General features: G+C 43.8%; 1 protein-coding gene across 1 annotated transcript in view; it reads right to left on the bottom strand.

Moving 5' to 3' along the window:
- LOC146191482 (uncharacterized) overlaps positions 1 to 27478 on the bottom strand; it is a 47265-nt gene that overhangs the window by 5120 nt on the left and 14667 nt on the right. Inside the window, exons 4-8 of the mRNA XM_084600336.1 lie at positions 19365 to 19385; positions 14518 to 14535; positions 13573 to 13697; positions 10595 to 10729; positions 8457 to 8573 (exon numbers count right to left, since the gene is read on the bottom strand). Coding sequence (XP_084456462.1) covers positions 8457 to 8573; positions 10595 to 10729; positions 13573 to 13697; positions 14518 to 14535; positions 19365 to 19385 — 416 coding nt within the window. The remainder of the gene's footprint in view (positions 1 to 8456; positions 8574 to 10594; positions 10730 to 13572; positions 13698 to 14517; positions 14536 to 19364; positions 19386 to 27478) is intronic.

Consider the following 27478-nt stretch of genomic DNA (forward strand, 5'->3'; position numbering starts at 1 on the left):
CCCCGCTCCTGCCCGCGCCTTTGTTCCCCTTGCTTCCACTCTTCCTCACCAGTAGATTCCAGCCGCCGTTGAAAAGAACGGTTTTAGCTACGGACGGAGAATAATTGGACGATCTTTCAGGATCTGTCCATGCCTCGACATGCAGACGTCAGTTCGTACGCCCTCATGTGTTTGGCAACCCTCTCCTGCGCGCTCGGTGACGAGGCTCGTAGACGAGACACTGGAGCGACGCCGAAGAAGCGTTGTCATGTCGATCGGCCTTTAGCTTGTGTCTTGCTCACGTTGGCTAAGTCTCTGTCCTTTTTTCACTTTAACTAGTAATTTTGCTTCAGTAAAGATGAAACAGTTTATCTGGGCACTATCCTTAGCGTAACGTTATTTTTCCCGTGCTTACAAACCGAAGGAATCCTTTTTCCCGGCCTCGGCGGCAGCTTTTCGATGGAGGCGAAAAGCAAGGCGCCCGTGTGCTGTGCGTTGTCAGTGCACGTTAAAGAACCCCAGGTGGTCGAAATTTCCGGAGTCCTCCACTACGGCGTCTCTCATAGCCTGAGTTGCTTTGGGACGTTAAACCCCACAAACCAAACCAAACCAAAGCTTTTTCAAGTTTTAGGAATGTGAATAATTTGAGCATTACAATTTGTTTGAAATTTGTTATCTCAACGCTAGAATGTGCCTTATTGTTCACAAGTGATTTTAAAAAATAAAAATAAAAACGTTCACAGGAAAAAAAAAACGCTTTCCCAAAATACTTGCGAATAAAATTTGGTTATGCCGAATAATATGTTCCAATGCTATAATAAATCATTTAAGAAGTGGGTCCTGTTTTTTTTTCTTCTCGCAAAGCATAAATCACGTTACGCAGGTTTGCTTTTTATTAACTTGTGGAAAAAAGAGGCTACAAACTGCCCTTGAAAAATGTTCTGTTTCGCTTAAAGTGAAGTATGCAAAGCGTAAATGTCTTCGTGATCTCTTACTTTACGATAATCGTGCTCTTTTTTTCTTCTTTTTTTTTTAGTCGGCTTGTGTGTCATGCAGTTGTAATTGGCCATACTATTGTTAGTGTTGCAGGAGTGGTAGTGGCGTGACTGTTGCCAATATCTTGTGAAAAAAAAAGTGCTACCAAAGTTGTCAGCTTAGATTACTGTCAACTTGTGAATTTAAGCTTACGACTTTAGCTTTGCGAGGTGCTGGCAGTGAGCGAAATCACCGAAACACCTTGGCAAAATCTCTTTATAGTAACTTGCGAGAATAAAAAGGAATATGAATGCATTTCACAATGGGTGATTTTCATAGACACGTGTCTGAAAAGTGTTCCTTTCAAAAAATGATGTTATAACTTCTTTGGGTGACTTCACCGCAATAAGAGTAGTATTGCGGCAAAGACCGCTTCGACGAAAATTCTGCATGCAGAATGAATGGAAGAAAATGGACATCAAAAAGAAATAAAAGGTCATTAATATTTTTTTTTTACTGCCTTCGTGCCTTGGAATAATGCATAAACCATTAGTAAACATAATTCAACGAGTTAGATTCACCTATGCTAAATTATTAATTTATATTTCAATTTCTTCTGCCACACCGTTCCATGTTGCCAAACGAAGGTTTCGACGTCACAAGCTAGTATGGGATCACGTGAGGACAATAAAAACTACCCAATAATGGCTTTTTGCCCAGTCGCTGTCATCCATGCTTCTGGGGCAGTTTAGCGTGAGAGCCTGAGTGAATTAAAATTTTAAAGCAGCACTTAGAAGGCAGCTTCTGTATGCGTCACGTGAACTTATACTAGCTTTTGACGTCGGATTCTTCGTTTGACGACTTGAAACCGACTTAGAAACAGTCTGGAAAAGAAATGTAGTTATAAATCTTTTTCTGAGCAAAGGCAAATTTCACACAATAATGTATGCATGCTAATGAAGTAAGCACAATTCTGGATGAGAAATACCGTAAGAAAGATTTGATGCCTCTACCCATTTATCTCTCTCGGGACAGCCTCAAACGCCATAGTCCAAAAATGAATTGTCTTCGCGCCCACTGACAAGCTCGAATTTATGTGTGGTTAAAAATACGCCTCATCATTTCGTCATCTAATAATCTAGTTAGACATATAAAGTTTCGGTTTTGTTCTAGTTTGCTGTTTTCGCAGCAGACAGTGATGAGTTAGAAATTTTTATTAGAGCACGGAGGCGGTTGGGCCAGCAAAACAGCGCCGAGCTCGAGCTAGGCTGCGTAAAGAAACAGGTGTCAATCGCAAGACTTAGCCGCTTCGACTGAAAGATTTCTGTTTTTGACATTTATATCGAAAAGTCTGAGGATGGCTTCGGAAACTCCTGTTTAATCTTGGATATGACACGTGTGTGCAACGACTTCGACTACCAATTGAGGACTGAATGTAAGCAAAGTTTAATATTTTGGTCGCTCTGGAGCCGGTGAGCTTAATTTCAAAATATTCATACTATTTTAGCCCTAGTCGGGAGGGTTTTCCCAACCTACTGTAATGTTTTACTCCAAGTACCACAAGTACAGAATCATGTCGAGCTTTCGCTGAGAGGGGAACCTGGTGTGTGCCTGAGCGAAGATGTGGCCGTGACACTCAGAAGCGGATCATGGAGGCTTCTGATTGCCCTGGTGAATCCAAGTGACGTAAATAATTTTACAAACACAAATAAATATGAAGAGTTTATGTTCTCAATCTTGATGACGACACGCAATCCAGGATTTTCCCATCACTCTCTGCGCGACATCTGCTCACGAACAGCAGAAATTTCATAAACGAAGATACTGCCAGCTGTGCTATGAAAGAAAAGAAGGGTCTGAACTGGTCTTTCTTGAAGTAAATTCAAAGTAAATATATATTTAAACGCTTCCCGGAACTCTTTCTACGAGTGGCTTAAGCACAGGGCACATAACCTAAACCAGCCTGCTAGCTGTTTAACCTCGAAATGAGAAAAAAGGTAGTGGTGTAGCACATTTTGTGTATCCTGGAAATTCTTTTATCTTGGTCACTGCCTGCCTTTTTAAAGAATTTTAAACATTTTTTTTTTGTTTTTGAAATTTTCATTTCTTACATTTTTACAAGTTTCACTGCTATATTCAGAAGTTTCATTATTGTTTTTTGAAGCTCATTTGTTTACTTTCACTCTGATGTATAATAGTATGAAAACTTCATTTAATAAAAAAAAATATATCCTAACACCTATCAGAATTGCGTGCTTTTGCGCGGTCCCAAAAAAGTTTTAACACCAACAAAGAAACCTATAAATAGGGTCCAACATTTTTCCAACAAAAGAAAAGAGGCAATATAGCATATTTAGTAAATTCTGATTGATTTTTTTTTATGTTTTTTGTTGTTATATATATTTCCTTTTTTTTTAAATTTTTGCCTTGGTTTTAGTTTAGGTAGCTCCCATTGGAGCAAATTTCATTTTATCTACAATTTTACAGACCCGCAGTATTTTTGCCCTTGAAATACTACTTAAATAGTTAAATTAAGGTATATGCAAAAGCAAGATAGCTCATGATGCTTCACTCAACAAAAAGGTATCCATGACCCGACAGAACCGCGAGCTTTTTCCACGCTTCATTTCCAAAAGATTTTAATTAAACAGTGAATTGGTTATTAACGCAAGGGTGCGTTTGTTAGGTAGTAAATATAATGCTGGCGCTGTCGGCGTGTCATAAAATATTGAATTGGTCGAAATGGCGTGCCGTCACCCATAGAGTTGCTGCACTGCGAGTTAATAAACATTAGATAAATTGCAATTATGAGGCCGTATTGCGTCTTAAACGTCACTATAACACAAACATGTAAGGTAAACTAATATGCCTTTATAAGCTTGGTAATCGAGTGGTATACCCTACCCCAGCCGTTCGATCATGGGTCACACAAGCTACTTTTAAGCAAACTGAAGCTCATATTTGTGAGTGTGAGCGTGAATGTGAGTGACATGAGTATGAGTGAGCGGTTGTGAGTTTGAATGGATGTAGTGGTTGTGTAAGCGGACGGGAGTGCGAGGGAGTGGTTGTGACTGCGAATGTGATTGCGGTTGAGTGGACGTGAATGTGAGTGGATGTGAGGGGTAGTGAGTTGTTGAGTGGACTGCTTTTACTTGTCAGTGATCGCTGGTTATCGAGAGTGGATGATGTGCGTGCGCTGTTGGACAACCACAGTGTCGACGCAAGCATAATCGGATATGAAGGGTCGTGCGTTGTTGAGTGGGTATGGGTTAGTTGTGAGTGGATGTCAGTGGTCGCGGGTTATCATGAGTGGACGATAGTGGATGTGCTGTTGGCTCGTGGCATCGAAAGTCTCAGTGAGACTCAGGCTATGAAAGGAGCCTTAGTGGTGAGTTCCGAATATTTTCGACCACCTGGGGTTTTTGAACGCATGCTGACAATGTACAGTACGCAGGCGCCCTGCTACCCGCCACTATTCAAATGTGGCCTTCGCAGCTATGGATGGAACTGGCGGTGATCTGTGACCGAGAAAAGTTAGGGTGACCGAGAATATCTTAATAGACTGGTGTACTAGTACGTATCCATCTGATAAGGTATCAATGCTTAGCCTATATACTGAGCATCCATGTATCCCTATTATGCATTTATGTGGTTATTATTCGATTATATGACAGTGGGAAACCGAGGTAAGTTCTATCGATTTAATTAAAGGAGGCCTTGTGTGAGAGTATGCCACATCGTGTTATCTCCCATGCATAGTGACTTGACAATAGTAAGTGTTCATTAGGAAGTTGGCGATTTCTGCCCCAATGTGGCTAGATATCTGTGAAATTTGCGCCAATGATCTCCCAGGCTGCCGTAGGAACCTTTAACACTATGACGTCATACTCTCAAGCTTAACTATAGAGTGCTCTCCAAGGTTTTTTTGCTATATGCTATTAAGGCTTAGAGGCGGCAATGTATATTTTAGCAGAGGTCAATGAAATGTGACTAAAGCGATCGAAATGCAATCTGCGCCGCTTATTATCAATAAAATATTCGGTAGCGAAGAAACCCTGATGTGACATTACTTGTCAGTTTTTATTCTACTAAATTAAATTAATTCTTGAAGAGCTTACATTTTGAATCTGAAAACACGTACCTTTTCAAATATCAGCCGTATATATCTATGATGTGTCTAGTTTGGTGAAGCATATTGAAGGTGACGTATTTAGCACTTGTGGTATATTGAAATTCGCCAAAGAAATAAACAATCCCGACAAAGCATTTAGGCTGAGTTCCAATCCATCAGCGTATCGCTATCATCACCATCATCAGCCGGGTTAAACACAATGTTAGGCAAATGCATCTCTCAGTAAGCCCTAATCTTCGCCAGTCATGGTCAAGTTTTCCTGTTACTATCTTAACCTCATAACTGCGCATATCACCTACCTCTCCGTCTGAATGTTTTTCCCCCTAAGTACACTACACGTCTCTCTATATGTCCTCCTCTGTATACTTTTGTATACTTCATGTTTTCGCATCTGAGCTAACCGTTCAGCTTTGCATTTTCTCTTCACTTCGAACAGAACATTACCAACTCACCTGCGTTGTTTTAGCATCAGTGCTGCATTTATAATGTCCGGCGCTGACTTACTTTTATGCGTACTTTTTTTTGCTTGTTACACTGCTCTTGGTTCTGTTTTTTTTTTTGCCCGCAGAACAACAGTTCTTTGCAGAAATTTTGCTAGTTGCGACACCGCCGATTGCATAACATGCAGTCTGGATGCACCTCCGCACGGCTTACGTTCATGAGCAGCTGCTATATCTACATTGACTTTCCCCATCTTTCCTCAGTTGCTTCCTTCATCTCTTCTGCGCTCACGAGAAGGTATCTTGTCAGACAGTATATCTTGATGACTATATCCACCCTGGTAATCTGATAACGTCTTCCTTTTTTTCTATACTTTCATAATATTTTTCGTTCTTTTGTAGGCTTGGGCTTAGAAATTTGAGGGAAGTACATTGACCGTGCAATTACATCTTGTTCATAATTTGGAAATGGGTTCATCATTTGGAGGTGTCTGTCAAATAAACTTTTTATGCGAACCTTTGATAAACTTTTTGCTCTGATGCGAACCTAGCCTGCTACTTTCGATCGAGGTAAATGTATTCGCTTCATAGTTCCTCTCGTAGACCACTGCTTTAAGGCGCAATGTTAGGCATAATCATAGTTTTCTGACTCGAAATTCTTTGACGCGAAATAACTAGCGTGAAAGAACTAAAAAAACAAGCGGCAAATGAATAATTAGCAGACTAATTACAAGTAGAACTCGAAAATGGCTGTTAAAATGCCGAGCTGCAAGGCACCGTAGACAAAAAAAAAAAAAGTATGATGGCATCACTGAAGAGCGGAAAAAGGTTTTCGTATACGCTTAGGCTTTTTTTTTTTGTTAGTAAAGCTGCTACATACAAAAAGATAAACTCTAATTTCTCCCTGAATGCAGACGATCATTAGTATCTTTCTTTGGGAAAAGAGATTGAAGGTTTCCAAAGAGGTCTGCATAGTTGTGTAAGTTAACGTTGCAAGGCAAGCACAGGAGAAACTAAGGAAAAGAGCGAAATTTGATTATATCAAGTCACAATGTATTTCAAAGAGAACGCTACGGCAACCGGTTACTTTAGAAGCGTGATGGTCTGCCTTCAAATTACTGGCTGATTTAAACCCACAGACATCATTCTCTGTCAACTTTGGCGCATAGATTGCTGATGATTGAAATAAATGCTCGTTATAGGCCGCGTTAAGTAAACGTATGTGACGATGGTTACGAAGCAGGTTCGCGTTTTCGGGTCTGTGAGTGGGTGTCCATGCAAAGACCAGCGAGTTTTCCGATTACTTATTTAGGAGTGAATTTCTGAATCCACATTCGTGCACTTCGCTGACTGAGTGATCATTTTAAGCCTAATTTTATGTTTAGACTTTTATGTTATGTTATTATTCACTATGCTATTCACTATGCCCCACCTAGTGGGGGCTTAAACGTATTTTCCTTTTTCTAGCCGCCCGTCTGCAAATATACTATAATATGCATTAGTCGCTATTCAGGCGGGAGAGCCAGAAAAGTGTTTACTTTAGAGACCTCTGCCGACAGAGATAGAAAAGGTAGCTGTTAATTTACCAAACCATTTGCACACCAATAAATTTCTTTTCTTTACACTCCTCTTTAGAGCTCTTTTCTAATATAAAATGGCAGCCCAGATGCACAAGTAAGCAGGAAACATTCATGTAGTACACGTGACTGTAGGGTCAAAAAAGAGCTCGGCGTAAAGCGCGACCTTCATGATCTTATTCTTATGGGGTGTAGAGTTTTACAGCACTCAGTCTAATTTATCTCTCACCCAACCTCTACGACATCCTTCTCTATAGTCTTTTAGTGCGGAATGTAAAAAAATAGCAGTCTCAAAATTTATTTGTGGCTACACGTAAAAATACAATTTTTTTTCCCCAAGCTGTCGTCACTTCACTGCCTACAAAGAACTCAGCCTTGTCTCTGCAATTAAGTTGCCGTGCGCGAACCCTCGACATATATCAACGGCGCCTCATTTCATGACGGTTGACCTCCGCATTGAAGCCTGGTTTACTCTAGTGCGCAAAATCAACGACTTTGGGGTGACACCGCAATCGATTCTCGACATTACCGTTACAACAGGTGTTTGCCTCAGCGTTGGCTATCGTGTGATTACCAGGTGACCTTATGCATACCACGTGATCACAACACCCCACAAAGAAAATAATATAAAATTAACAAATAAAATTAAAAAAAAAATAACAATAGAAACAAGCAATTTCAAGTCCCTAAATTTACTCAGCAATACTACCATCGAAGTTTGCCATCTGCAGTGGTTTTTATGAACTAACGCTCGATATCTATATTGGACAGCGTCTAGTGGCTTGATTGTTTTTCTCCGCATGCTGAAGGGGGTAGCAAACTTTCGAGGCGCTAAGACGAACTAGAAGTCAACAATACGGACACTATGTTGCTCAAACCACTGCGTAGACACTTTAAATGGTAATCATAATGAACTCAGTTATTGATAATATCGACTGAGAAATTTTCTAGTGACCCTATGTTCAGTTTAAATTTTGGAAATTTGTGTATTTTTGGTCACTTGCTGCAGTTGCAATGAACTCATAGCTGTGAAAAAGTGATACAGGTGTGTCCCGAAAGAAATGCCTGAGTTTCTAACGTGAGGGTAATGTTCAGTATGATCAAACAAGTTTCCAACAAACCTTATGTGACTTATTGCCGTAAAGCATCTCTGTTACCCAAAATAAGATCGTCTTGGCATACTTCTGCATGCCTATAGCAACAAAAACGTACAACATCCGCATCCGCGGCACCAGGCGCGAAAATAATGAGGCGCGGTGCACCTATTAAGGCATTCTTCCCACAGAAGAAGCCCACCCATGCTTTATGTGTGGCCGTGTGTTTGAGGCCCATAGTTGGCAAAGGGCCGCTCACCTCCCGGTAGGTGCACCTGCAGGATCCGTTGGGGGCACATAAGGCGTTCAACAGAGGCTTCCTCGAGTCGGCACGGCACTGCTGGTCGCACTTGAGGACGTTGCACGGCTCGTGGGGCTGTGGGGTAAGAAGGGAGGCGGCGACTCATTCTCCACGCACCCGCTGTCGTCAGCGAAAGCGATCATAAAAGGTGTCGAAAGTAGCTGAGAAGAACACGATGACTGCGGGCGCTGTCTGTTGGCCATGTATATAAACCCAAATTATATTAAAGGCGGCACTTTTTTATTTCGTACCTTTTATTTTCTGTTTTCCGAGGAATATTTAGCAAGTTTAGGGATTACAGAAAGTTTTCTGTCATTTTGCTATTTTCAATACATTTCTTATTTCGTTCAAAAATAAGGAGAGAGCTGTTCTTATCGTGTGAGTTTTATTTGATTCAAATGTTCTGACATAGCATGAAAAATTTGTGTGTCAACAAATTATAGCTAGAGCTAAGCTCGCAGCGGTGTATGTAAGCCTAGACATGCAGTATCATTCGACGTTGTCCAGAGTCATATCTGGAGCTTCGTTGACATCGTAACTGATTTGTGCACGAGTCAGACCCGGCATAAAAGAAAAAGAACGCACGGTAATAGTTTGTGCAAACTTTTGCACAAATGTTTTAAAAACCGAAAAAAGCATGCGAAGCGTTTTGTACGTAACTTCGCTTTTGAATTGGTTAGCAAGGCATTCGAGGTGGACATAGTGGATGGACTTTGCACATTGAAAGCTTCGTCTATTTTGCCACTGATGTTTGCGCAAAAAAAGAGAGAAAAAGAAAGTTCTCGTCTAATATTTAACTCACACCGTGTCGTAGACTCTCGGAATAAACAAAAGGTGAAGACAGAAAGAGGTGCAAGTTCTGGCGCGAGTAACCAAGCCGGAGTAGCCGCATGTGTAACGTGTATACAACTGCCTCATTTTGGCTTCGGATTGCAATATACAGATAACACTAGGTGCTTCAGACACTGGTGTCTTGTGTTGTTTAGTGGTCTTGGAAGACATAGTGGCAGTGTTTAAAGGAATAGTATCAGGCTGGCGAGAAGGGGACCCCACAAAAAGGGGCTTTGGCGGTTGGCATATCTTTGGTGTTTTGCCTGCTAAAATAAAATCGGCTCCCACGAAGCGTTTTCACAATAAAACGCAATTGGAAACAGAGGAAAAACGCTATTTAGTGTGTTTAGTGAGGTCGGGGACCCTCCTTTTTGCTACCGAGTGAACCGTTGATTTTATTCTGTGGAAAGTTGAGTCAAGTTTGAAAGCTGCCTTATTGCCCCCTCATCCCTTTATCGCAGAGGGCGAAGCCATTCGATGGCTGCTGGATTGTGACCTTGTTTAAATAATCAGATAAGATTTTACTGCTAAGCACAATACGGCAGTCAGTTAGCTTTATTCGCATTCACTGTTCCAAGATATGAGTGACTGGCTGAAGTTACGTGAATGACGTTGTTTATGCATTGATTGTTTGCTAACTGTGCCGATACTGAGAACACTCGTCTACGCTCAATATTTCTGTGGTAACATACGTTTGTATCATTAAAACTACCAATGAACAAAATCCATTCTGCTTGTGTCTAGGTTATTTTACCGTTGACCGAAATATACGTGAAGCAATATTTCACCGAATGCAGCTGTTGTTCCCTGGGAGGATTGAGGAAAAAATAAAGAAAATAAATAAATGTGTTAGAGTAGAACGACGTGGGTGAATTACACTCATTGACTACATGAGATCTTTGCTTATATTACTAGCTTTAAACATTGCTTTCTTCGAATTTCGCAATTTAGAGAATTGTTATTATTTATTGTTCTTTTTGTTTTTAGGAACACGTCACTGTAAAAGTTAGAGGTCAATCCAGCTTTTCCTTCCCTCTCTCCAAAATGCTAATATTTCAAAATTTGTTGGTATACGCTGACCTTGCAAAGCTGAAGAGGTTCGGACGTTTTCCTGAACTGGCTACGTTCTTGTCGTCTACACATTAAACCTGCTGTGGAAATCAGACATCTCGGAATCGATGCCCAAAAGGAAGCCATTGTTGAACCGTTCACAACTCTCGCCAAGGCTCGTCTTTTTGTGGGAATGGGAGGAGAAGGGCACGTACCGGCTGTAGCCACTCGCACTTGCAAGACCCCGTGTTACTGCAGTGAGCCCTCACAACGGAAGGGTTGTACTCTCGGCAGGTCGCCAGGCAGCGCGCGTTATTGCACGGCATGCCTGGGTGTCCCCCGGCCATAAGCTGCGAGACCAGGTCCAATCAGGCGTCAAGCGTCACTCTTAAAACAGAAACCGTTCCGTTCGCGACACCGCAGTTCAGTCGTAACGCTCGTAAGACAATTCTGATTCTTTTATGTGCGAGCGACAAGGAATTCATTTCATACTTCAGACGCGCAGCCACCTGGAATCGTAATTCAGAAGTTTGCTTTTCTATTTTAGTGGGCCGTCATCATCGTTTACTTGTTTTCAGGAAACCCACGCTCGACGACAGAGGGAAGAAGGATGGATATACTACGATTTTATTAAGGACAGTTTTTTGCCTTTGTTTGTTGCTTCGTAATTGAGCGAGACATCCTTATGATGTTTAACCAATAAAGGACGCTTTTGTCACTACCAATGGCCTTTTCCTATCATCATCTTTAATAGAATGTCACGCCAAATAACTAGGTCCTTCATCAGACCAAGCTCCAAGGTCATTTATCACTAAACAATTTCTAACACTCTTGATGTTACATGTAAACTCCAGCTAGTACCATGAAACCTAAAATCGTCAATTCTAGATCGGACTTTGCCAGCTATTAGCCAGAGCCTGACGGCACTGACACTTCTTCGGACAGTATTTTCAGCATTTAAAATGTTATGTTCCGGTGCAGCCAAAGTATTAGCGAGCGCGCTTCGATATATGAAAATTTCCACTCGTGTTCTGTGGAGATAATATAGTTTCTCGAGTGATCTTTCTTCTTTAAAACTGTTGCGCGTTTATTGTATTTAAATATTCTTTTCTCGCGTTGTATCGTTATGCTATTGTACACTCCCGCTTTGCGCTTATGGCTCTCTCATAGTCGCCTGTAACAATTTCCTTGAATACGCCACCACACCTCCGCAAAATCTCTCTGTGGGCACGGCCATATTTACGGATGCCAACAACCACAAAAGTGTGCGCTGGCGTGGTAGCGGCATGGGTAGACATATCTATAAAGAGCTTTCAAAGTTACTTTAAGGAGTCGTAGCAAGTATTTACTCCCTGAAGCGTGCCTTGTAATAATATGGACGGGACCGTAGTGATGAAGCCGTATAAAGAGGTTGAATAACTATGGCTTATTAATTTAATAATTAGGATTCCAAAGCAGATTTTGAAAGTATCGGTTGCGACATGTGATTTCAAGCTAACTTTGTAATTTTATGCATACTCTGTGCTGAAATGTCAGGCTAGGCAAATAAGTGAATGCTGCAGCTATCGCAGAAAGAGAGAAAGAGAGAGAGAGAATGTGTAAAGGGCGCATTATCCATTTCTTTGCACGCCCAGCACTAAGCAATGTCTGAGGTGCCAATTCTAATCGATTCTTATCTCTGCACGCCCTTTCGATTAGAATTGGCACCTAAAACATTGCATAGTGCTTGACCTTTCGTTTCGGTCCCGTTGGCACTGACAGCCGTTTAAGATTTGATGAGTAAACTATCCCAAAAAGCGACGTTTTCCGCTGAAGACGTTAATGTTTCTTTCCATTTACAGGGACTCGCTCAGAGGTATAAATGGGTGGCGGTATTCTTAGTCACTTTCCGGTTAAGTAAATTCTCGCTTCAACGTTTAGGGAAGAGAAAGATAGAAAAGGGGCCAACCTGTGTGTAGGTTGCGCAGCTCCTTAGTAATCAGACGGGCCTTGTTCCAATGTCAACATCTCGCCTCGAGAGCTCAGAGAACCGTTTGCACTGACTCGGAAGGCGTGTGCACAGTCTATTCTTAGGTTATTGTGCAAACAAGGGTACCGGTCTGGCCAGCGAGACGGATATGAAGCTTGAGCAAACGAATCAAACGCACGGCACTCTCGCTAATAACAAATCAGTTGCAGCAATGAACTTTGCTCACCTATATTAAGTGATCGCATTTCATAGGTTGTCAGAGAATCGCGAACATTTCTGAGACGAGGAAAGCAACGGCACATTCTTAATTAATATTGACGAATCTGCGTGGGTGGTGCATTATCGACCATAAGGGGAAGACATTATTAATGATTTAAACAGTCTAATTTATTATTAGGAGATCTCCCAGACCAAATAAAAGGTGCAGTATTGAGCTGCAATGAACTTCATTTTTTCAAATATATTTAGTAGTTGCGTAGGGATGATAAAAAAAAAACACTTTTATTAGATGAGGGGTATTTTAACTGCTCTTAGTATCGACAGAGCAGTATTCCAGGCTGCATGTGCGGCGTGTCAGTGTCTTGCACGTTTACCTTTTTGTAGCGTGTGAGGATCGTGAACAAGTTTGAGAACGGACACATGGCACCCATCAAAGCAAAGGACAGAATAGTTTTCAAAGAGAAAAGCGTCAGATAAATCACAGCTGGCGACGTTCTAGAAATGTAGATTTGGTCTCTACAATAATACTTGCTGGGGGGCTAGTTGGTGCATGTTCCTTTGAAAAAATGTAGCGCCAAAACAGACGACACTCAGAAAGAGAAATGCGCCTGTCCTGTGTCTCTTTCCGAGTGTTGTGCGTTTTGGCGCTACTTCTTTTCATCGCTCTCTACAACCCATGGCTTGTTGCCATCCCGTCTGATTTTCTTACAACTCACTCGCGATATAAAGAAAGGAAATTATGACCCTTGACTAACTGCAAATGAAGCGACAGAGCAGCGAAACCGGGTAAACTCAGCCATGTTTAATTTTTACTTCCGGCTTGTTCAAAATCAAGCCTTGCTTCCGTAACCATGAAATGCTATTGATTAAAATTTCGCGTAGGTCCAAAAGGCTTTGAACCAAATTTGAGCTAATATTATTGAGCGATGACGACTTCCTGTGTTTTATTTTGTTTCGAAAGGTCCTGAGTTCACTCGCACGTATATGTCCATCGCAAGGACTCACCCCTCCGGGATGGGCCCCGCAGACGCAGCCCTGTGGCGTGCAGCTCCCTACGCCACTTCCCGCACCCTGGCAGTGCGCCAAGCACTGTCCGGGAACGCATCCCGCGCCCATTCCCATTTGTGCCCCTGCGAGGGAAGGTCGTTGTGAGAAAAGAAGCGCAGGCAGTGAGGAAAGTACCACTTTATGGAGAGAAGGCATTGCGTTAGTCACATGGCTGCAGGTATCAGAGGGAAGAATAGACGAACAGGGATCAAGGGTTATAAAAATGTGTAATATGAGATAGATTGTAAAACAATGTTACCTGAAAGCACATTACATTTTTTTTTTGTCCTTCCAGTACCGCTCATTTTCGCGTCGAAGTTGTTTAGTTTCAGTTGTGTTTCACGTCCCTTGATCATTGTTCTATTTTTGTCACGAGCTTACCATATACGCACACACCACACGTTTTACGTACGAGCAAGTTACCCCTGACCTAGAAAAGTGGTTCGTTGCCTCAATATATATAGAGCCCGAGGTCAATTCTTAGAGGTTGGAATGATTCTCTCATTATCGCTAAGAAAAATTGCACTAATGTTCTGTGCAGTAGACAAGACGTAATAACTTTCTTCTCACGGGAAACAACTTTGAGCATCGAGGGTTTCTTTCTAACCTACAAGTTTGAGATGTTTGGTTGTTTTGTCAACAAGACTGGTGTTGGGGGAATGGTTGTCCCACACACACAAAAAAAAATGTATTGTGGAGCGATCAAGACATTTGTCTTGTCGAAATTTCATGCCGAGTTTAGTAAAGATAAAATAGGAAATAATTTCATGTACTGTTTAAAATTTGAAGGTTTTAATTTAACAATATTGTTCATAATTTACAAGTTTATGATGGCTCTGTAAACGAGAGGATGGAAGTGAATTTTTGTTTCTGAAAGTGTTGAAAGTTGTAGTGTAGGCTTACCCATGCGACGGCTAAATACTTGTGAAAGGGGAAAGAATGACAAAGAAAACACGTCAAGTGACATTTACTAAAACACATCTCATCTCCGGTAGCAAGAAGCAAGCAAAGAAAAACTTGATTTGGTGACACCTTACGGTGTAGTAGAAAGTAATATTTGCAGATAATATAGTGCGAAGATTCGTTTATGTAGAGCAGAAAAGTTCCCAATGTTTCTTCCCGGCCTGTCATCGTTAAAGAAATCCTACAATGCTTAGCATTTTTCAGTGAGCACCACCGGGATGACTCGGTTATGGCTCTCCACTGCTGAACCCAAAGATACGGGTTCGAATCTGGCTGCGGCAGCCGCTTTTCGATGGAGGCGAAATGCAAGTGTCCGAGTGATGTGCGATGCCAGTGCACGTCGAAGAATCCCAAGTTGTGGAAATTTCTACAGCCCTCCTCTATTTTTTCATTTTTTTTCAATGCCTGCAAAGCCTTGGGGGTCTTGAACACCGTACAAGTGATGTCATTCTGAAAATTTTTATCCCAAAAAAGACAGCAGCAGCGGATGCATTAAATGTACTATATTTCTCTGATTGCAATTTTTCTTCATTTAAATTCGCTTTTCTATTTCCTCTAAACTTGCAGTTGCGGCTGTGACGCCTTGTGTTTACCGCGGTGTCCATCGTCCTCCTTTTGGCCGTATATCGGAGGGTGGCTGCGGTTGCAGTGGTGATTTCGGATGATAGTGGGACGTGCCGACTACTTATGACGTCACAAGTGTGACGCTAACAGCAACGCTCGGCTAGGTGAAACAGTTAAGAACTTATGATGTCTTCGGCTGAGCCGCACTGCTTCGCCGGTGCGCATGAATTGACGTCCAACACTGTACGAGTAGGCCATCCCTGTGTGCTACAGTCGAACGTGTGAAAGGACACGGAGAGGATCGTCCTTTCTGCCGTCTCCGTAGCTTCCGAGATCACTGTCTCGGAGGCCATCCTACGTTCCTACAATTGGTATGCCAGTTCATGCAGGTGAAATTTTGCGATTGTAGCGGTGTAGGTTTGTCAGGTACTACAACTGTGTTATGCTTACCGGTTTCTATCTGTAAATGCACAATGCATACATTGTAGACTTTCAGCTACGCATGGGTCGTCAGCCGTTTCCTTTGTAATGGCAGTTGGCATTGAAGTTGCGAACATGTTCGCTATTTCTTTATTATACGCCCACCTGAAATGTTTCCTCTTTTTTTCTCTTCGTCGAAGCTCGCTATCGGCCGTTGTAGAGCGAATACGGATACGATGACTGTGTCGTTTGCAAGCGCGCGCTACACAACGGGATTGCACTACGCTCCACCGTCGGTCCCCACGGTGGCACGGTGCCGCACACTCGTGTCGTGCTCGCCCCAGCAGAACGTACGGCACTGAACGAGTGGCGACCAGCCGAACGTGTGGCAGTGCACGAGTGTGACTGACGCGTTCGCAGTAGAGTACAGTATGCTATTTGAAGATGTGCTTATGCTGCTTATGCTGCTTGATAAAAATGTTGTCCAAGGTATTTCTGACGTAGTAAAATTACCTGCCTGGCCTTGGATGGTGAGGTTAATTAACACCGTTTTCTTCTTTACGCTGTGCTTCAATATCAAAGCCACCGTGAAATTAGTACTTTGCGATTGCAAACTTCCGAACATCCAGGACATGTGTTAATAGAGGGACTTCATTCTTGAGTTTCTGTAGCATGTATCTTTATTAGCGTAGTAGGCGCGGCTGGCTTGGCCTAATGTTTCAGTGGATCGGTTGGACTGCAGAAAAGGTAGCAAGGGGAGTGGATGATCAGGCGGTAGCAAAACCGGGAACAATGAGCGCATTTTGCGCCGCCGGGGTGGTGCAGTGGTAAGACGCCCGACTACTGTGCCGGAGTTCCCGGGTTCGAACCCGACCGCGGCGGCTGCGTTTCGATGGAGGCGAAACGAAGTGGCGTCCGTGTGCTGTGCGATGTCAGCGCACGTTAAAGATCCCCAGGTGGTCGAAATTACTCCGTAGCCCTCCACTACGGCTCCTCCTTCTCTCTTTCCACTTTCATTCCCACCTTCCTCCCTTCCCTTACGGCGCGGTTCGGGTGTCCACAGAGCAAGTGTGACAGTTACTGCGCCTTTCCCTTCCTGTGAACCAATTTAATGAGCGCATTTTACCGCACACTTTGAATTTAGTACGTGTGTTACATTAATGCAATTAAGCAGTAGTGTTCACGAAACGAGTGATTAATGAGGGATGATTTAGCGACTTAGGTAATTCGAAACAAAAGGCTGTATGGAACTAATAGAGACGAAGTGAGCACGAAGTAAATAAACTTAAGTAAATGAAACTAATCAAACGAAAGAATTAGCAAACACATTGTAGATATAAGCCGCCGTTCTCAGCTTCCATGTCGTAAACATCAGTCTACTTAGGCGGTTCCGTGCCGTAAGAAAATAAATTGGGAGGAGTCAATCATGCCAATCCAAACAATTTTGGGACGACTTGCAGTTGGTCGTAAGAAAGCAGCACAAGCACCGTAACTCAAAACAAGACGTGCCAGCTACGTCAAAACCGCGTGTTGTCATTTGCTCGGCGACGTTGATTGGTTTTCCCAGAGATCTTATTACGAAGGCAAGGTACATAAACATATGGAAAAGAAAACAACAGGTCTTAATATTGCAATAACTGACGCACTATAAACGACGTGGCTCATATTCGCTTCATTAGGCACATATGGTTTCATATTTCAAGCTTCCGGGAAAATCGAGCGATTGGGGCTGCTGTCTAAACAATTCCAGGCTGGACTGTCCCCCCCCCCCCCCCCCCCCCCCTCTCTCTTCCCCCCCTCTCCTTTTTTTGCTGGAATTTTTATATATTTTTATTTTTTTTTGTATCTTTGTTATTACGCGCGTAGTAAATATCGCATTTTCGGGCAGAATGAAAGACCAGTTTCACCTGCAATCAAGAGTTGATCAATCTTTGTATACAACCAATGAACGAACGTGGTTCGTTGTTTCATTTTTGGTTGCCACATCGTTTCCTGATGTTCCGGATCTGGCTCCTGCCGTGCATTTTCATATATTAATGGACGCCAGAGACAACAAAAGGAAAAGGTTTTGCTTGTCGCCTCATCGCACCGTTGTTCTATGAGTGGACCATTAACGAGCTATTGAAGTCTTGGGGCGTGAGCAATGATCGCTGCAGTTAACGAGAAATTGACGGTTGTTTGAATCTGGCAGCGCGCTGGAGCAGCACGCTACGAATGTAGGGTTCGCAGTAAGGCATTCCGATTCCAATGTGATATTTGTAGGCAGGTAAACAGCAGCGTTTGCTTTAGGTGTATACGCATTCGTGAGGTTCGGGTTTGTGGCAATCGTGCTTTGGCGGCGGCCGTTGTGGCCATCATTACGGACTGGAACTTTATTCGATGCGTTACTTATGTGATGTGCTTGAATGCGTCACTAAACGGCTATTCAATCTTCAGGAATAGCAAGTCCCGATAAATTCGAGCGTCGCCTCATTTTTATTTCTCTCTTTTTTCATCTCCTTGATGGATAGATCTTTCCATTGAAATATGTGCAAGAGCCGACATGGCTCGTGCGTTTTGAGAAATATGGATGGAAGAATTTTTTGGAGTAAGGAAATTCGCTGAATGGGGAGACGCCTCTTCGTGAATTACTGGGTAATGTATCCGGGCGTACAGGGTTTATTCGTTGACGGAATGTATGTACATTGCCTAATATTAGGAAAATATAGTATAATATGGTTGTAGAATTAAGAAAGATTACGGATTTCCAAATCTAGGGTGTTGTAAGGAGCGCATTATGTATATAGAAGAGAAAAAAAAAAACATCGCATAAACCTCAATGAATAGCCGGTCGCTTGGGTATCATCAAGTTTCTTCTGCTGTCGCGCAAGGAGTACTCGACGTATTATAGAATTGAATCCGATTCCTAAAAACGGAAATGGGTATTAACAAGGTTCGGGAATATTTTCTTTTTTTACTTTGCATTATGACATAATATTTCTTTTCCCACTCTGTTTAGTCCTCGGGCTACAATAATCTTGAAGAATGATGCTTTAAATAAATTAGAATGACGAAATAGAATCAACCGTGGCCCCGAATTTTATCTGAAGTACGCCGTACCTCGATACCTGGAGCACCACATCCAGTCCTAAAGTTTCTAACCATGACATATTCATAGCCGTAAAATACACAGTCACATGAGTACTTAAGACAGGTCACATTGCCAACGGCATTTCACTTCTTCTGCAAGCACAACTGCAACGCTAGAATATAGCATTGCTCTGTACTGTTCTGGCTAGCACTTTGCAAGTAGACTTCTGTTAATATGCTAGCCCGTATTGTGCATGTCCTGTTCTTCCTAGAGCCTCCTGTGGTTTCTTTGTCTTCGACAACGGTACGATGAGGGCACTAAAAGTGGGATATGTGGTATACCTGAGCTAACAGAGAGAGGGGGGGGGGGGGCGTCAGGCAAGAGAACATGAAGTAAATGGCAACATTTATCGGTAAGTATAAGGAAACATCAACGACGCAGTACGGGGTATTAGAAGAAATGTTTACAGAATGGAGACATATTTCCTGCATTCATTCTGGCACAAATAACAAAGGCTGCTCGAAACACTGGTGAGGTGTATCTTGAAGGCCTATTTCTAAAGACTCCGCAATCTTCATTTTTATCTTTCCCTCCGCTAAATTATCAACAATGTCGTAGCTGTACATATAGCTTGGAATAGTGCATTGCATAATGAGAAATCTCGGAAGCTCTGTGAAATGAGCTTTGTTGCACTCGCTCTGTTCAAGGTATACAGTACAACCAGGAGACTCACCGGAAGCTTCTGCCAGCATTGCTGCAAATTAAGAAAAACACGAAAACCAGACAAACGTTAACAAACTGACACTGACGTGCAAAAAGTCGCAAATTTTCCACCACCCTATACATCGGGACGGAGAAGTGCCAACGGTTAGAAGGTTATAGTTCGCTCCCAAACACATACTACATGGAGACATCACTGGTATGTCCCGATCAAAAACTCTCACATTAACCTGAAATTCAAAGACAACATCAACAAAGTGGGCCTTAACAAAAACGTACATTTTTAACGACACTCGACGGGAACACTCCAGCTTTGGTTATGCGACTTGCGCGGCGCTCGCAGAGGCATCATGTTTGTTCAGGCTGAGTATTTCGAGTTCGCGTCGTTTGCAGAAGCGTCTTTATTTTCCTGAACTCGATTCATCTGATTGGCGGTGACGCCGAGACCGGAGGTGGTGGTGACATTCGGATTCGGTGTTTCCACCAATCAGGTGTCTAGAGGTAATGGAGATAAGACACTTCTGAAAACGACGGAAAGTTGAAATACAGACCCGAGATGACAAAAGGCAGGCCCTGTGATATCGTCACAATACGCCCCCAGAGCAACGCGCCCCAGCACGAAAGCTTGAGCAGCTCGCTGCTATAAGCATGGCTGACTTCGTACACGCGAGCCGAGGTCCGGGTGCTATCGAGTGTGTGTCATGCGTGTTCGGTTTGTGCACATTTATGTATCAGTTGTTGTACTAGCGGGGCGAAGGATTGAATGTTTTATGTATACTTCCTCCATGATTTGGAAATACTCCCGTCTTTCAAGTATTCAAAATTTGAGGATATTTTGCATCTCGAATGCATCACCAGTCCATTCTTGTTACATTTATTTGGTGAACACCAAGTAAACGGGGAAGCACAATGTTTTTCCCTTGAGTGCTATGAATGAAAACAAAAAAAGGAAATTGGGACTATGAGTAGAACCCATTAATAGCTATCGCCTCAGGCTACCCTTATAGATCCTTGTTTTTAAATTTGCTACCTGCCTCATCACTAATCCCTTAATTCGTGCTCCAATTATCTCACACATTCTCCCTGCTGAAACGTGGAGGCTAACCAAGAGAGTTCTACTTAAGTTGAGGACAACCCAGAGGGCTATGGAACGAAAATGGTAGGGGTAACATTAAGAGATAGGAAGCGTGCAGAGTGGGTCAGAGAAATAACTCAAGTTACCGACATTCTAGTGGAAATTAAGAAGAAGAATTGGGCATGGGCAGGACGTGTAGTGCGAAGAGAGGATAACCGATGGTCGCTTAGGGTAACAAACTGGATTCCAAGAGAAGGAAAGCGTAGCAGGGGGCGGCAGAAAGTTAGGTGGGTGGATGAGGTTAAGAAGTTCGCGGGGGTCAAGTGGATGCAGTTAGCACAGAATCGGGTTAAGTGGAGAAATATGGGAGAGGCCTTCGCCCTGCAGTGGGTATAGTCAGGCTGATGATGATGATGATTCTCCCTGCATGTGGTCGTGAGCTGTCCCATTGTGTGAAAGGCACCCCCATACATGTATAAATCTCTGATTTTGACGAGGCTGTACGTAATGCGCTTATACTGCCGAGGCGTAGCCTGTCTTACCCACGATCCAAAGACCCCGGTGGGTTCGATCGCAATATTATCTTGCCATTTCAGAACAGAAGGTCGAGTCGGCAGCTTCTGATAAGTCATGTGATATGATGGGATCGCCCAGTTCTACAAGTCAGCCCAGCCATATCACGTGCCAGCTACCACCTTCCAGGGCCGTGCCCGCGATTTTTCGCTCATAGCGCCGACAACGCTGGGCTTTCTGCATAACGTGGTCTTTAAATCAATCGCTACAATAAAGTAAATTGGGCGAATTTGCATTGCTCGATTCCACGTATTCTCTAAATCGTATTTACTACTTAGCTTGGAATATGGTTATAGCTTGTTCTTTCTTTGTTCTCTCTGTTCTCTGTTAAAGAACAACCCGGTGAAAAGAATTAAAATGTGTACTTACTTTTGTATGAAGGAGAACTGAACAAGGGTAAGTGGGGTACGCCTCAGTTTGCAGGTCGAGCCAACATTTCGACAAGTGGACTTGTCTTCGTCTGGGCGACTTGTCCACTTATCGAAACGTTGACTCGACCTGCGAACTGAGGCGTACCCCATTTACCCTTGTTCAGTGCTTCCTCATAACGTGTAAACCATCTTCTTCCTCTCGTTCTACCTGGTACGTACTTTTGGTGTCTTTTAAATATCTTGTCGATAGAATTCCCCCACCTCCTACTACCCACGCTGGATACTTTCGGCATTGTTTCTTCGACTGCGAGGCGGCCTTTCGTGCGCTTTTCGTAACACGTGGGGGGGGGGGGGGGGGGGGGGACCACGTGAGTGCCTCACATAACGACAGGCGCTGAAAACTCCCTTGTCCAACCCAGCGGTGAGTGGTGCTCCACGTTAAGACCAGGCAAGCTACCTTGCAGTCCGGTGAGCTTACGCTTTCTGTCACAAATTATTAGCCATGATGAGTATCGGGGTTGATATGAGTGATGGAAAAATTCGCGACCCATAACGGAAACTAATTTTCTGCCACGGCGGAAGCTGGATCATTAAAGCCACTTACGAATTTGAACTTCAAAGCATGAAGCCTTATACAAACGCTTCCATATGAATTAAGTGCTGTTAAGCGAAAATGACGTTTAGGAAGACCCCACAGTAACCTTCTTCGATAGCGTCTCGTGTGTGCTCAATTGATCAAGGCGCACCACGGGGGAAGCCTTGAGCAAAGGGGATTGAGAAACATGTAACTCCATCATCGTCATTTTCTCGGCCCATGATGAAACGGTAAATATGTTTTTTATTTTTTAGGCGCTAGCTCTACCGTGTTAATTTGTGAGTTTCGGGTTTTCAGACCCCTAGAATTTCATGCGACTCCCAGATGGCGTCACGTACTCGTGCGCCGCGTGTTGTTTTATCTTTCTCTGCACAGCAAACATAGTCGTCTTCATCATCGTTCACATGCACGAGAGCGCTATCCTATAGCCGCAGCCAATCATGTCTCGTGTAAAACTGCAACGCACCCTTGTGCTGTGGCAGTAAACATAGTCCTCTTGATCAAGCTCTATCTGCACCGCCCCTTTACGTAACCTAAGTAAATACGCCATACACATATGCCATCTCGCTAAAGGCAGAGACCGCAATCATGCCAGATGGGCTGCCGAATCCATCGAACAATGAGAAGCCAGACTAGCCCGTTGCCGAGAATCTTGTCAAGCGCGGAAGCGAGCAATGATCGAAACGGCAGCAGCGACTGCCGATAGTTGACGTTCGTGAAATTCGGCTCACGGATAGTTAACCTCTACAATTCTTTAAACATTTGGAGAAGTTATATGATTTAACTGAGCACAGTCTCAGTTAAATCATATTACCTAGCGAAACAGAAATATTGCGGAAATATACAAAACCACACTGTCTCGTGTGTAGGACAACGTATCTCCTTGAATTCTATTAATGGGACTCTCTTCATACGAGAGTTTCCATTGAAACGCACCTACTCTATTGAAGCTATTTTCTTTCTGATCATATTAGGTAGTATATTAGGGTATATTAGGTAATCATATTATCTAGGAGTGGAGCATGTGGAACTTTGATCAAGAGGGCGATGTTTACTGCACAGCACGAACGAGAATGTGTTGCAGTTTTACACGAGGCATGAATGGTTGCGGCGTAGTCTCTGAGATACATTGCATCCACGGTGCTCAGAAAGAAGATAGCCACAACAGAGTAGGTGCGTTTCAATGGCAGCTCTCGTAATGAAGAAAGTGACATCAATAGAATTCAAGGAGATACGTTTTACACGCGAGACAGTGCGGTTTTGTATATTTCCGCAACATTTCTGTTTCGCAAGGTAATTCTGATCATAAAGTGTTTTCAAGTGGCTGTACTAGAGCTGTTGTATATTGTCACGGACAGCAGGGCTAGACTTGACTAAAACGACGGGACGAAGCTGTACCAGCAGGCAAACGTTCGGCGCACAGCACGAGAGTCAACTTCAGTGTCCTCTTCTTCCAGGCGCAGCTAGAACATGGGGACACCAGGTGGCATTACTCCCCCTCTTAAGAAAAGAAATAAGGGACGGAGCGCGAGCGATGGCCAGTGTAAGCGAAAAGAAAGATCAGCACATGGACAGCATAGATAACGGAGGCGGGGTAAGGTGTCCTACGCGACAACGAAATGTACAGCTTCGTCCCGTCGTTTTAGTCAAGTCTAGCCCTGTTGTCCGTGACATATTTTGGTGTCGGCGCAGGGTATCGATCCCAGTATATGTCCTGAACTCCTCCGCATACCCAGGATTCAGGTCCTGTGCCAATCGACACTCCTGTTCACCGCGCTAGCTGCAGGGACCTAGGCCTACCACCTGAGCACGGGCCGTTGGAATTCACCACCGCAGCCGCCCCTCGACCTGTCGTGCAAACTCCAACGTATTACACTCTACAGAACCCGCGACTGCCTAAGGCTTTCCACGGCTGTCAGACTGAAGACGTCGAAGACTGGCTCGCCCAGTTTGAACGGGTCGCCGCATTTAATCAGTGGGACGACGCCGCAAAGCTCAGGAACGTCTTCTTTAGCCTGGAAGATGGCGCTCGTACTTGGTACGAGAATCGCGAAGGCGCCCTAACATCGTGGCGCGAGTTCTGCCGCTGCATCCTGGACACCTACACCAGCCCGGATCGCCGAGAACGAGCGGAGAGGGCTTTACGCTCTCGCATACAGATGTCGAACGAGACCATAACCATGTACGTGGAGGACATGACTAGGCTGTTCCGACGATCTGACCCGACCATGCCCGAAGAGAAAAAGGTACGCCATCTCATGCACGGCGTTAAGGAACAACTGTTCGCTGGGCTCGTGCGCAATCCGCCGAGCACAGTTGCCGAGTTTCTTTCGGAAGCAATCACGATGGAAAGGATGCTCCAGCAGCTGTCTACGACCTACGACAGGCCGGTAATCGCCGCTTCGCTCACGGAGCCGCATTCGGCCTTCGGGGCTAGTCCGGATCTTCTTCGCGACATCATCCGTTCCATTTTTCGTGAAGAGCTCCAGAAGCTTTTCGGTGCTCCCCAGCCGACGGTCGCCTCTGTCGCTAGTATTGTACGAGAAGAACTCCAGCAAGTACTTCGGCTTTCGGTACCATCTGCTAACCCGCCATCCTTTTCCAGCGAGTCCTCTCGACCAACGTATGCGGACATCTTGCGACGTCCCCCCAACTGATTCCACACAATTACTGCCACCCGACCAAGGCTCACTGTATTCAGCCCACCCCGAGCCGTACATCGACAACCGCCGACCACCTGCAGCGAAAGGCAGACCTGTGGCGTGCTTCAAATCGGCAGCGCCTGTGCTTCCACTGCGGAGAACCTGGTCACCTGTATCAGCAGTGTCCATATCGTCAACTGGGACTGAAGGGTTTCCCCATCGACATGCGTAGCCCTCCTTTAGGCCAACGACCCCGGGATATTGAGGAATACGTAGCTCAGCAGCGCATGGCGCCAACTTTTAGACGACAGTCACGATCTCCGTCTCCACGCCGATCATCCTCGCAGCCCAGCTCCTCCGGGATGGCGCAGCGATGGTCGCCTAGTCCGAGCCGGGAAAACTAAAGACAGCGACCTCAGGGGGCGAGGCCGCTTCAAATCGACGCGACGAAGACCCCCCGACAACGCGACCTGTGAGCGACCGCGACTTGACGGCCCCGACGACAATTCGTACACGTGAAGATAGACTCTCGCTCGATATACTCGCGCTCCTCGACGGCTATAAAGTTAGCGCATTGGTAGACACTGGTGCTGATTTTTCGATTTTAAGCGGGAAGCTAGCGGCGCTTCTAAAAAAAGTGATGACGCCGTGGTCTGGCACGCAGATTCGAACCGCTGGCGGGCATGTCGTCACTCCGAGCGGTCAGTACACGACGAGAGTCAACTTCAGTGTCCTCTTCTTCCAGGCGCAGCTAGAACATGGGGACACCAGGTGGCAATATATTAACAATTTAAGGCCCATGTAACCTGACAAATGGACAGTCGGTTGTTTTGTCACTGACGTTCTGAAGATCGCTTTCGAGTTAACCTGTACCAGAAGTCACAGAAGCCTATACTTTCACTTGTCCTTTTTCCTTGCGTATATTTTGCATAGTAAAGCCCAGCGTTTATAAACATTATATTTAGTGCGAGGCGTCTATTTATTATTGTAGGCATTATTAGAAACGTATTGATGGAATAGTCTACCCTTCAGTTACCTAGCAAAATTTCGCTCTTTAAGTTTGCCCCGCGCTCGCGCCTAGTAGTTGAGACTGCAATAGGAAACCAGTCGGCTGATTTTTTAAAATAATAGCGGAAAAGTGCAAGCCTATCGAAGGAATGTTAGCGAATATATCGCATGTTATGGTGCAATATTGCGGTGTGCCAAGAAATTGCGCTCGTAGAACCTTCCTGTTGAAAAAAATGAACTTGTTTTGAATTTCAGTTCTTTTTTTACAAGTTTTGCAGAAACCACAGAGCAGTGCTCAAAGTTGTGGCCCGAGCTCGTAAGCCAAGGAGCGCCCATCTGAGCGTGCGTGATGGAGTGAAAGGAAATTATGAAATGATGCTAATCTGTCTCGAGGGCTACTACGAGTAAGCGGTGCTTGCTGACAGAACACATACAGCAATAACTAGAGAAATAAAATTTCATCTCGACATGACGTACTAATATGTTAGTTCTCGTAGGCGACTCTAAAATTAAACAACTCTGGCATATATGTTTGGTTTTCAGGCTACCTTTGGATTTTGTTTTCTCCCGTTGCTGAAGTTGTATATAAAGTACGTGTTCAGCGGCTAAGCAAAAGTAAACAAAAAAGAAGGAAAACAGATCGTAGTCGCTGACAATTACTTCCGTATGCACAGCTTTTAACAAATTTTACTGTTCATACTTTAGTACTTATTAAATTAAAATATAAAAACTGACATATTAATGCGCGGAGATGACAAGAAAAACATTTTTGACCGGTATTCCCGTGACTGGGAAGGTATTTGTCTTTTATTATATTTTTCTTTCTTAATATTTAGGTTTTCCAGTACTTTGCAGATATCCCTGAAGAGAAAGTATACAACCGCTTTCTCTTACTGGTGGTAAGCTATAACATTCAAAACTGGAGGCTAACTGAAGGAGTTGAACCTTAATTGTGGACAGTGCAGAAAAGTACTGAAACGAAAATGCTAGATGTAACGTTCAAAAATAGGAAGAGAGAAGAGTTTGTCAAGGAATAAGCGGTAGTTTGTGACATGCTAGTCAGAATTAAGATAAATGAATGGGCGTGGGCTGCGATGTAATGCGGAAGCAAGGTAACTGATATTCGCTGAGAGTAAATAACTGAATTCCAAGAAAAGGCAAAGGGAGGCAGAAAGTTAGGTGGGTGGAGGAGATTAGGAAATTTGCTTGGGTCGCGCGAGTGCAGCTGGCGCAGGAAGTGGATCTTTAGATGGATATGGCCTTTGCCCAGCAGTGAATGCAGTCAGAATGATGATGATGATGATGATGATGATGATGATGAAGACGAAGATTCTGAGCTCGTATTCTGCAGGTGTTTTGGTAAAGATCTACATGCACGATCACATTTCTGTCTGTACTCAGAGACCTGCGCCGAGATAACAATGTGTATGTACCCCTTGAAGTCCTACACTTATTTCGTTCGATTTTATACAGTGCCGCAATGCACCACGCCTCTGAAACCTGCAGTATCGACTAGTCTGCTTGGAAGATCAGAACGATATATAATTAAGGGTTGTCTTTTGACGTAGAATTTACTTTTGTGCCACCGTGCTGAAGTATGAGAACACCTATTTTGTTCTTAGTTTTACTGCACTATACTTTTCTAGGGACTACTAGCACTCCATATCCTACCATGAATATTCGGTTAACGTTCTCATAGGGGGCTTCTTAATTTATGACGAATGACAAAAATGGAAAGATCCAATGGCAAGCAAGCCAGTGCAAATGAGGACGGTGGTAAGAAACGATAGTGATTGTGCATCCCAGTGTTCATGCTCTTTAAATAAGTTGAGACTTAAAAGGCAGCGTGCTTTACATGAAAGT

The sequence above is a fragment of the Amblyomma maculatum genome, chromosome 4 (assembly GCF_055883805.1).
Source record: "Amblyomma maculatum isolate TAMU_Amacu chromosome 4, ASM5588380v1, whole genome shotgun sequence".
NCBI classification, from domain to species: domain Eukaryota; kingdom Metazoa; phylum Arthropoda; class Arachnida; order Ixodida; family Ixodidae; genus Amblyomma; species Amblyomma maculatum.